We start from the raw sequence: 11,321 nt of genomic DNA, 5'->3' as shown, positions 1-11,321 counted from the left end.
CCATTGCTATTTTTGTCCCATAAGCTCAGAATCTGATTAGTATATTTAATTCCATGGAGCTTCAAGAATGGCCTACCTTTAATCAGCCTATTGGCACCCACCTTTTTTCCTTCACGTGTTTTAACAGACTGAGGGGGGAGAGAAAGATAAGGCCAGGTTTTTTTTTTCTTGCGTTAATTCTTATTTTTAAAAACAAAGTTAGGGCAAACTTAAACAACATCTTAGGCAAAAGATATTTAATAAGACTGTATCACAATAAAACACCAACAGCAAATACTTTTGTGGCAAACTACAAATAAAGAAATTGAGTGCGGCAAAAGCTTTCAGCAGAGTATTCAAGGGTTGATGAAGTGCAATGTATAGCCTCACTTACTCAAATGTCAACCTTACTTACTGTCCATATTGGATTTGGTGTACCATTTGTGCAAATGAGGCTCCGGCAACCGAAGTACAGCAGGATAACTGTTTCATTGAGGTCTATCATAGGAATGAAGAGGTTTATATTTATGTGGAAAAATCATAAGGCACTGTCCTCCAATTATTTAAAAGTGGCTTTTGCAGCAGCCTGTGGCTGAGGGATACAGAGGCCTTAGAATACCTGCTTCTAGTTGATATCCCTCCCAGTCTTCCTCTATCCTAATGGCTCGTCTGTGAAGCAAAAAAGTCCCTGAAATACAGGTATCCACGTGTTAGGCTCAAGAGCCTGCTCCAGTACACAAAAGCATTAGCTCTTTGCAATCCGTTTTTTCAGCCCAGAGAAAGCTTATTTTCTTCTGCTCTAGTTTTGAGAAACGGCTGAATGCCTTTAGGTAGAATGATTTAGGCTGTAAGTGTATCATAGCCTGAAGCAACAGCCCGGGAAAGCTAAAATCAGAGAGGTGTAAGTAAACTCTGTAAAATCAAGAGTAACCAGTTGGAAGCGAATGCAACTTTCAGGTGGGAAGTTACATTTGAAAAGGTCCTCTCTCATCCCCGACTTTAGGCAATGTTAGACCTTGAGCGATTTGAGAAATGAACCGTATGCACAAATATGTTCTGGAGACTAAAAGATTTAGGTTGCAATCCTAACACGTTTTACCAGGGAGCAATGACCTCTGTACTCAAAGAAAGTACACATGCACAACTGTACTGCAAAATCCCTAAAATGGTCACATGTGATGCTGAATGATTAATTACATCTAGTTTAATTCCAACACAGTAGCAGCTACAGCAGTGATACAAGACAGATAAATCAGCTCGCTGAATTTAAAGATTAGCATTCATTCCAATCCAGTGCTTTATCAACTGGTGTGCAATGGCTTGATGTGGTGGCACAAAGAACGCACTCTGGTTCCTTTTGTTCAGAATTCCCAAAACCTGAAATATACAAAATATCATATTTGAGCAAGTTAAATCCAGTAAAGAAATTTGCGTAGTTCATCAGGTTAATGATCCACTATATGAAGGATTTTATGGCTAGCAGCCAATTGCTTTAGAGATGTGCAACTGGGCTAGCCCCAATTTGTTTCATAAAGTATTTGAGCTCACTCCTCCTTGTGCAATTAATCGTTTACTATTTCCCTCTGCTGAATGTATGACTAAACCTGTGGGAGAAAAACCACACGCATGCTCCATGACCTTTTCTAGAAAGTATCAAAGACACTAATATATCCTAGGCCTCGGTGTATGTATGTAATCCGACACGATTGCCGATTACACTTTGTTTTTCAGTGAGTATAGGCAAAGGGCAGCTGGGTGGTCTCTGAATTGCATTTATCTGATCTGCCCCTTAAATTATTATTGTTGGAAATGAAAACAGCCAAATGTTAAAAAGCAATGACAGGGAGGAAATAGGAACCATGTCACTCTATGATTCAACTTTTTAGTGGTATATTATCCTGAAAGTTGAGAGTCTGAATACTTTTATACAAATGGAAGCTATTATTATAAAAAGAGGATCACCTCTTCTATTTTCATCTCTATTAGTAGCAGGATGGCACAAAAGGTAAAGCCAAATCCGGATGATTGCTATGTCTACAGGAATTTTAGAGCTTGTTTATGAAATTTGTCTATGCAACTTACTGGAAAGATCTATGGGCTCAATACAAGAACAACTGTCTATACCAATTCTTTTAGCAACACATAATTTTCAATTTCAACGTAATCACTGTACAATAAGGAGTACAAGGACTCTTTTGTCTGCCTGGGGAAAAAAAGCATATCCATACTGCATGCTCTAACCAATACAGTCAGAGGGCAATCAATAAGAAAGGAAATTAAATTGAACTTTACCTCTTCTCTACTGAACCAGCGGGCATCTTCTATTTCAATGTTGTCAACTTTAATTTCTGTAGACACTGCCGCCGCTATGCAGCCAATCATTAGGGACGAAGGCATTGGCCATGGTTGACAAGAGACATACTGAACATGGCCCACTTTAACTCCACTTTCCTCCTCTACTTCTCTTCGAACAGCATTTTCAATTGTCTCACCTAATCAAAGAAGGGAAAGAACAGTTAACTGACAAAGCTCCAAGCTAGAATCACATCCTGTGCTTTATAGCATCTCAAAAGATCTGAAACTTTCTGCACAGATCAGAACACAAATCAGAAGTATCACAAATAAAAGGCAGGCAATATTTCCAATAAAAATGCATCTATAATAGCCACCCTGACATCATGACTTTAGGGGGAACGCAGGTGGCGCTGTGGTCTAAACCTCTGAGCCTCTTGGGCTTGCCAATCAGAAGGTTGGTGGTCCAAATCCCCGTGATGGGGTGAGCTCCCGTTGCTCTGTCCCAGCTCCTGCCAACCTAGCAGTTCGAAAGGATGCCAGTGCAAGTAGATAAATAAGTACTGCTGCGGCAGGAAGGTAAACAGTGTTTCTGTGTGCTTTGGTTTCCGTCATTGTGTTCTGCTGCACCAGAAGCGGTTTAGTCATGCTGGCCACATGACCCGGAAAGCTGTCTGTGGACAAACACTGCCTCCCTCGGCCTGAAGCAAAATGAGCACTGCACTGTCCAGGGGTCCTTTACCTTTTTACCATGCCTTTAGAGTCATGTGCAGTTATATCGTTAGAACTATTTCGCTGCAATCCTGGAGCACATCTTGGATGTCATGTGGCCTTCACTTTTCAAGGTACGTAAGACAATATAGGCATAAAAAGACTTAATGACCACAATGTATGTTACAAGAAAGCGGAATTGACATCCCAAAAAACTGACAATGGATTATTAGTTCCATGGCAACCCCTCTGCGGAAGGAGTCTTTCACAGAAGGGGTTCCAAAGTCCTGGGGAAATTGGTTATTTTTTTCTTTTTGGGGATGCCAGAAGCTACAGGAGAAAGGGACAAAAATCACCCCAGTCTGCTTACACAACTTCAGAACCAGCCCAGAGTATACAAATTAGTGAATTATTAAAATAAACCCAACATATTTCCAGGTATGTCTATACAAAGTAATATGGTTTGCTGCAGGCCAAAGTTCAAAATCAGAAATCAAAGGGCAAAGGAGTAGTTTTATATTTAACATCTGGGATGGAAATAAAGGAAAGAAACAATATATACAAAGAGAACTCACCAGGCTCTATAAATCCAGCAAGGCAACTAAACATGCCTGAAGGAAATCTTTTTTTTCTTCCCAAAAGGCAGTGGTTACCATCTGGATGAATAACTTGCATTATCACTACGGGATCTAGAATTCAAGTGAGAGAAATGTATTCAAATTTAAACTGTTTCAAAAGACAGCAAGAAAGAACATAAGTGTGCTCATTCTCACTCAGCATTATCGTCTCCTTTAAAAGCCTGAAATCCAATTCTCTCCAAGCCCCCTAGACGGTAATCTTAATGCAGTTTCCTTAAAAATACTTATCCACCTGTTTTTTGTAACACAAATGTCTTGCGGGAATATACCTGCCTAGACCAAAAGTGAACTTGGGAGATAAATTACCCTGAGCTGCAGTATGCGTTTGGTATAAATACTGGAGTAAATGACCTAGTTGCACACTCGACAGAAAGCAGTGACCTAATCAGCAACAATTCTTGCCTTCAGCTTCAGTCACAGATTAATGGTCCAGTGGAATACATTTTCAAGTGCAGTGCACAATTCAAAGAACAGTCAGATTCAGCTTCCTGCAGAGCAGAGTCATGGCAGCAAGTTTTCCAGGTCCTGTTGGATACAGGATTCTCTCTTATGCTTCAGGATTCTCTTCTGTCTTCTCTCAATTATCTATTCCAGAGTCCCTTTCTGGAATAGAATAATCTTCTCCAGTGTGTGTTTTCACTGGGTGACCTTAGGTCACTCACTCACTCTCAATCTAACCTACATCACAGGGTTGTTGTGAGGATGACGTCGGGAGAACTATGAACGTCACCTGGAGCTCCTTGGAGGAAAATTGGGGTATAAATGTAAATGATAACAGTAACAACAAAAGTACATTGAAAAGTTCTTACAATTTTCTAATGGCCCCAACCCTACTAAGGCATCCCTCAGGTGATGGCCATGGTTTGCACTGCTAGTTTGAACAAAACATACTTCTCTGAGTGTGCGAGGGAGCACATGAGTCTGAGGTTTATGCCTGCTCATTCCCAAAAAATAACTCTATATGATTTTGCATCTGAACGGACCCTGTGACTCTTGTCTATATTTTGGTGTAAATTGTTATAAAATGATTCCCATTTGTCCTCCTCTCTGATGTCAAACTATCATTGATTTGGGGGGGGGGAATCAGAGGGCTTTGGCCTGACCACCATTTGATGGGTTCATTCAAGCTTTTCATCTGTTACTTTGTTGTTCATAATTGTTCTGTGACTCTGCTTTTAATCTGTGGGCTTTAAAACAACCTGAGCGCCATCTTTTAAGTATCAAGCCAATCCTTTTGCACTTTGATATTCAACCTTCTTGCTGCATTCTCCCCTTTCTGTCTGCTGTTCAACCTATACCGTTTCCTTGCTGTCAACATGACGGATATGACAATCCCATTAGGTAAATACGTTTCAAAGACTGATGACCTGTGGAAAATGTATATGCTGCAAGGCATCCAGCAAAGGTTTCAAATCTTGCTGACTTCTAGTTTTGTTAAGGAAATGTCACTAGAAACACCAGCTGTTGGTTCAGCGGTCTTGTATGTCTCCTCCTGTTCACAACTCCCTTTGTTTAAGCTTCTGAAGAACCACTTAATACCACACCCAACTAACTTTCTCTGTGAATATTACAGAACTGGTAATATCAGCCAAGATCGCGAGGACAAAATAAATAACAAACGATTAAAAACAAAAGAAAATACATGCTATGAGAGGAAAGGAAAGAAGATGGCAATAAATCAGTGTGGAAGCAACGTCAGACTATGCATGCAAAAGATCAGATAAAAACTTTAAAAAGAATATCTATACTAGAATATGTTTTGCGTGCAAGTTGACAGGAATAGGATGGCCAGCTAAGTCATCCTTGGAATAGATCCATTGGTATCAATGAACTTAAGACCACTTATTTCAATGGATCTACTCCAGGCTTGATTAATAGTAGCTGTCACGCACGGTCTGTTTTTAATACAAAAAAATAAACAAGGAACCAATGTTTTAATGTGATTATTCTAGCTGGCCACAGTCCCTTCCTTCTCCCTTTCAGCATGTGCAGTTTTGCTAGGTTGGTTTCAACTAGATAAGTTCAGATTGCAAGGAACTACAGTGGGCTGCCCTGAAATTCTTGCACCACTATTAGGGAGAAAACAACGTATTTGCAATTCTCTTACCAACTCGTGGGTAGCATGTGTTGTGAATGCCCTGATGGCTGAGGCAGTCTTCCTTTAAGCAGGATTTCCTGTAGCCTCCATCTTCTAATTTGGTTGCGCTGCCACATGTTGGGCAGAACTGATACCGGCTATCCCATGCCAGGACAGATCTAGCCTGGGCGATGACTCCTTAAAAAAGTGACCACAAAGTGCAAATAATAAACATGCAGGGTTCTTTCAACAGCACAGATTGCAACATCAGCATTCCAATTCACCATGAAAATCAACAGAAGAACCGTTTCATGTTATGCAATTAAAGCTGATACAGAAGTTCTCGTTCTAATACTGTGTTACTTTTGGCCACTTTGGGTCTTTACATATGGGGGCGATTTACTACATCAAAAGTACGGTGTGAGATGACAGCCTTGAAAGCTCAACCACAGCATGGTTTCTGTATCATTGAAATGTTCCTGATCTTCAAAACAGCCAAGCTAAAGACCCATGAGGTTGCGGTTCACGTAACCAGAATGCTTCTGTGAGAGACAGCAGACAAGGGCAATGGAAAATCAGCCCTAACTTTCTTTAGCCAAGAAAGAAAATACAGCTGCATCTTGAGGAGCAGCAGTAGAGAACAAGGAAGGAAAGGGGACAAGAAAGGCAAGCAAGACACATCAAGCTGTGTCCGCGGCAGTGACTGTGATAACCTTATTCCTAGAATCATATTATGGTTTTCGCTGAAGACATATGCTCAATACAGGCAATCCAGTAAGCAGTAACCCACAATACAAATTGAATGCAGAAAAACTTTGCTAGGAATGAGAACTGAAAAGGATAAATAAAATCAACCAGTTTTCTCCCAGCACTAAAAAGAGACAGGTAGGTATCCGTGTTGGTCTGATGCACTCAAAATAAATATCTGAAGAAGTGTGCATGCACATGAAAGCTTATACCCAGAACAAACTTAGTTGGTCTCTAAGGTGCTACTGGACAATTTATTTTTATTTTGACTAAAAAGAGAAACGCTTAGGGATCTTACCAGCTTCATTTTCAGACAACTGCAGCAAGGAAGGCATAGGTGGATGAAGAAAATAACACTCTTGATGCTTCTGTATAAATCTATCAGCAGCATTAGCATCCATACTGAGTGCAAACCAAGCAACCAAACTATCGTCTTCACCGTTGCTTGCCTCTTTCCCCTTCGGAGTAGGAGGCAAGCTGCCTTTCACCTGAAGTTCTACTCCAAGAAAAATCAGCGTGATGGTTTCTGGTTGCTCCAGGTATTCCTTTACATCCTTGTAAGAAAGCTTATGGAGTTTAACTCTTGGAAACTGGGAGGTATCTTTTTCATCATCTGATGCAACTAATGGACTTAAATTTGAAAAAAGGATGTATACAGTAGTTGGCTGCTTCTGTTTTATGTTCAACCATTTCACATCTGTTCTCTTCTCACTCTTCCTATCAAGCAATGTCCTGCAAAAATAGATTTCGCGTTCTCCAATTTCACTGGTCAGGAAAAATGGCTCCAGTCCACTCTTCACATTAGCTAATAAGTTAGCTATATTCTTATAGCCCCAAAATTTAGCAATGTCCAGTGCTGTCTGGTTGGATGCATTGGTCATGGACTTGTCACACCTTATTTCAAAAAAATAAAATGAAATGAAAAATTGTTAACACACCTTAATATAAGCAACGTTTTTATATAGAACTTCACAACATATAAGGTACCATAAAACCACTGCACGATGCACCTTCCCTCGCTCACTTCTGGGCAGCAGCTCTGAGCGATGGAGGGCCACTCAATTGATTCATTTATTTTGCGGCAACCCACATAAATGCAGTCGCAAACAAGTGGAATGTGCATAAGTTTGGAGGATGTGTGTGCCTGTATTGTATTTAATGTATTATAATTTGAATTTCATAGGATACAACATAACATACAACAATAATAGCATTTGATGTAAGAAATAAAAGCATCCATTAAGATACAATTAAAAATCAATATGAATACTTTATGCACTGCACCCACTGTTCACAGCTGTTGCTTCCACTCCTAGACACATTGTGGGCCCCCTGAATGAAGGGTACCCACCACTGGTATCTTTGGACCAAAGTTTGGGAAACCCTGCTCTCAAAATACACCAATTCTCTTGCAAAAAGTTATTACTTTGTGAATCTTATCAATTCAAGAAATGGTGGCTAGCACAATTAACCTCCCCAGCCCCTGCCCCGGGCTTCAAAATGATCAATGGAAGCATCTCTGTGTACATGATGTTCACAGAATAAGAAAGTTTGAAATAAAAGAGGATTTGATTTAATTTACTTTTGTATTCCAATGTAAGCCCCAAATTCAGGAGTCTGTATTGCTCTATCAGGATTAAAACTACGAAGACAAGCAATTTCCCATATAATCCCCATATAATCATTCCGCTGTGTTGTGCAACACGGCAGCAAATATATTTAGACAATTTGAATAAATTAGTTGGCTGTGTTTTTCTCACCCCTTTTCCAGAAGAGCCTGCACGGTCTCGAAGTGCCCATTTCTAGTAGCATACATCAGGGCTGTCCAACCATTCTTCCCAGTTTCATTGATAAGTGAGGGAGAATGACTGAGCAATGTTGCAAGCCTGGTCTTGTCTCCAACAGCAGCAAAATTGTGAAGCTCAGAAATCAACTGCTGCTTTGGATTCCCTTGAACGTCTTGCATTTTCTGTGAACAAAGTTTTAAAAACATGAACAGGGTATACAGTGTATTGATCTGGTTTAATATTATATTGCAATATATACTGAGGACAATATAATGGAAATGGCTAAATGTAACTGGGACAACTCTCATCCTCAAATGACTTTCAGGAAAGCCATTCAGGCTGTTTGCGGAAAAAACAACTCAGAACTGTAACTCATACGCTTTCCTCAGCTTATACCACCACCAGCAGCGGTAGAGACTTCTCTAGGGCTCACTTGGCAAGTACTTTCTCTTTAGCACACTCAACATGTTTTGTTTTTAACTTCTGCCACCTAATAGGGCCTAACAGTGTAAGGTTGCACAATCCATATAAAAACAGAACTCTTCCATTTTCTGTTGTCATGAAACCGGTTCACAATTGTGTACAGTCACCAGAAGAGGGAGGTGATAGCTAGCTGTTTGTACACCCTGAAGATAATCATAGAACCATAGCGTTGGAAAGAAACACCAGGGTCATCTAGTCCAACCCCCTGCAATACAGGAATTTTTTGCCCAACGTGAGGCTCGAACTCACAACCCTGGGATTAAGAGCCTCATGCTCTACCAACTGAGCTAAAAGCTTGAATAGTAACTTGAAGAGTTACTCCGCAGTTGTAGTGGATGTGCTTCTAGCTTAAAGGCTGCAACCCTGCATATATCTGGAAACGCAGTCAGCTCTTGTAGAGGTTTCCAATACCAAATTCCAGTGCGGGGTCACTTAAACCAATCAGGGGGAGGGGAAAAAAAGGCTGCCTCGTATCATGTGATGTGCCACCTAGAGCTCATTCCAAAGGTGAAACTTGCAGACTGTCCTGCACCCCTCTTTTTTAGTAACTTTATTTACATGTGGTTGTTTTTTTTTTACATAGTTCTAAAAGAAGAACTACAAATTAAAAGGAAAGCAAAAAATGAAAGCAAAAAATGAAAGCAAAACCACAACCAAACAAGGACACAACTTAAAGACAACCTAAGGACTTCGCTTCCCCTCTCTTCTAAGTTCCCAAGTTCTACTCTACTCTTACTAATTTTCTCTGACATCTTATTATACTGCTGAATTTATTCAAGTCCTGCTCATCTGTTCACTCGTTTATACTTTTTTTTTTAAAAAAAATACGCTACAAACGTTTTCCAATCCTTTTTATATTCTTGACGAACAAGACGCACCCCCTTTTTTTAGACAGCAACCCCCAGATTGCTCGCTACCCCCCCCCCCGGCATCCTCCTGTTGCCATATAATATAGTACCAGAGTCTGGATCCCCCTTCTCCCCTGCCCTCCTGCTCGCCAAAGAGGAAACTTTCGGGGGCAGAGTCCAGCCAGACTCGCTCTAGTCTAGGCGAAGGGAAGGCAGATGTGGACCCCTTTAAAACAGGGGGTTAAAATGGGAGGCCTCCGAAGCAAGGTGTTGAGACCAGGGCAAGGGCGCTGAAGAAAGGACCCTGGAAGAGACCGTTACACCACCTTACGGCTCTTCGCCTCCGAGGAACGCTTAGGTAACTCGCCCGCGGCCACCTCCTTCCGGGATCACCTGGACAGGCCCCGCCCTCTCCCGGAAGACGGAGCAAGGCATCCTGGGAATTGTAGTTTCCTCGCAATTGGGTCCTTCCCTAGCCCTCTAATAATACTTTATTTCATACAAATAAGTGTAGGATATTTTAAACATCTGCATTTTTTTTAAAAAATAAATAAAATGAGATGCTTTCGTTTATTCTTTCTGGTGTTTGTATACTATTTTTTTTTTTGGGGGGGGAGAATAACAAAAAACGGTTCTCTGGTGGTGCGTCTTTTTTAAAAAGCAGAGTGGCCTCTCGTTGGCTCTCGTTTCTTTGCAATAAATAAATGGTGTGCTCGGTGGAATAAATGGTCAGCTCAGTGACATAATAATAATAATAATAATCATCATCATCATCATCCATAAAACCCTCCCCTAAGACTGGCATGAGGCAGCAGTCTAACTAAAAACGGATTGGGGGCATAGCTGTCAACGGTTTCCTTTTTTAAGGGAAATTCCCTTATTCCGAATAGGATTCCTCGCAAGAAAAGGGAAAAGTTGACAGCTATGATTGGGGGCTGGTGGCAAAAGGTGACACGAGTTGTCTGTCAGGGGAAAAAAAATCTGTGCAAACAACAAAAATCTAAATATAGACCATGTACTGCTTTAGAAATGCTTCGAGAGCATTAAAGGTTAACAGAGTAACTTTTACAGCACAATTCATGCGCCCTGACCCAGTAACAAGGTCTCCTGAGTTCTGCTGGGACAATCCTAAACTCACCTACCCGGGAGTAAGCCCCCTAGTTCTAGAACTGCACATCCGAAGCAGGCACCATCCCACCTAAGTTCCAAACACCAGGTTAAAATTGTTTTAAATAGTGGAAAAAAATGTTCTTCACAGCCAGTGTGCAAATTCTGAATAAACTATAGTAGTACAGGTTATCTTTAAATCAGGTGGAATCTTGGCACCATTATCAACTTGCCATCATTGTCAAAGCTTATGTAGATTGCACCTATACTAATTGACGGGCAGAACAAACTCATGCACCAGTTATTGGGAGGAGGGAGGCTGGAGGTGAAGAAGGATGATACACTGTTACTATGTCAGTAGAACAGCTGGTTTTTGCTGTATTCTGTGGCCTCTTACACCAGTGTAATGTATAAAAGCTTCTAGAAGCTTTCTAACAAAGGCTTTGTCAAAAACAAACATGTTCTTCAAATTATAAAATGCAGCTGTCTAGCTCTATCATCTATCTATCTATCTATCTATCTATCTATCATCCATCTGTCTTGTTTATTAAATATATACTGCCTTGGAACCTAAAAACCTCCAAGATGACTTACAAGTAACTGAGTTCGATACAAAAACTAATATCACATAACCGGTAAAATACAAACCTAA

At 40.6% G+C, this 11,321-nt stretch overlaps 1 protein-coding gene across 1 annotated transcript; it reads right to left on the bottom strand.

Annotated features, from left to right (window-relative positions):
• Nucleotides 1–221: 221 nt before the first annotated feature.
• On the bottom strand, nt 222–9,947 carry NUDT12 (nudix hydrolase 12). Its single transcript, XM_081880517.1, has 7 exons — nt 9,673–9,947; nt 8,205–8,413; nt 6,743–7,338; nt 5,728–5,895; nt 3,558–3,671; nt 2,272–2,471; nt 222–1,356 (listed from the first exon to the last, which is right to left on the bottom strand). Exons 2-7 carry the CDS (start codon nt 8,408–8,410, stop codon nt 1,246–1,248), a joined length of 1,395 nt encoding a protein of 464 aa, XP_081736643.1. The 5' UTR covers nt 8,411–8,413; nt 9,673–9,947; the 3' UTR covers nt 222–1,245.
• Nucleotides 9,948–11,321: the final 1,374 nt, after the last annotated feature.

Source organism: Podarcis erhardii, assembly GCF_964252035.2.
Source record: "Podarcis erhardii genome assembly, chromosome: 11".
In the NCBI taxonomy this organism is placed as follows: domain Eukaryota; kingdom Metazoa; phylum Chordata; class Lepidosauria; order Squamata; family Lacertidae; genus Podarcis; species Podarcis erhardii.
The sequence above is the reverse complement of the archived record's forward strand: the minus strand, read 5'-3'. Positions and strand labels throughout refer to the sequence as shown.

Excerpts from the sequence above, each read along its gene's own strand:
- NUDT12 (XM_081880517.1), bottom strand. The coding sequence starts at position 8,410 with ATGCAAGACGTTCAAGGGAATCCAAAGCAGCAGTTGATTTCTGAGCTT. Across the intron at positions 5,896-6,742 it reads GTTGTCTGAAAATGAAGCTG|GAGTCATCGCCCAGGCTAGA; the intron begins GTAAGATCCCTA and ends CACTTTTTTAAG. Across the intron at positions 3,672-5,727 it reads CACATGCTACCCACGAGTTG|ATCCCGTAGTGATAATGCAA; the intron begins GTAAGAGAATTG and ends CTTGAATTCTAG.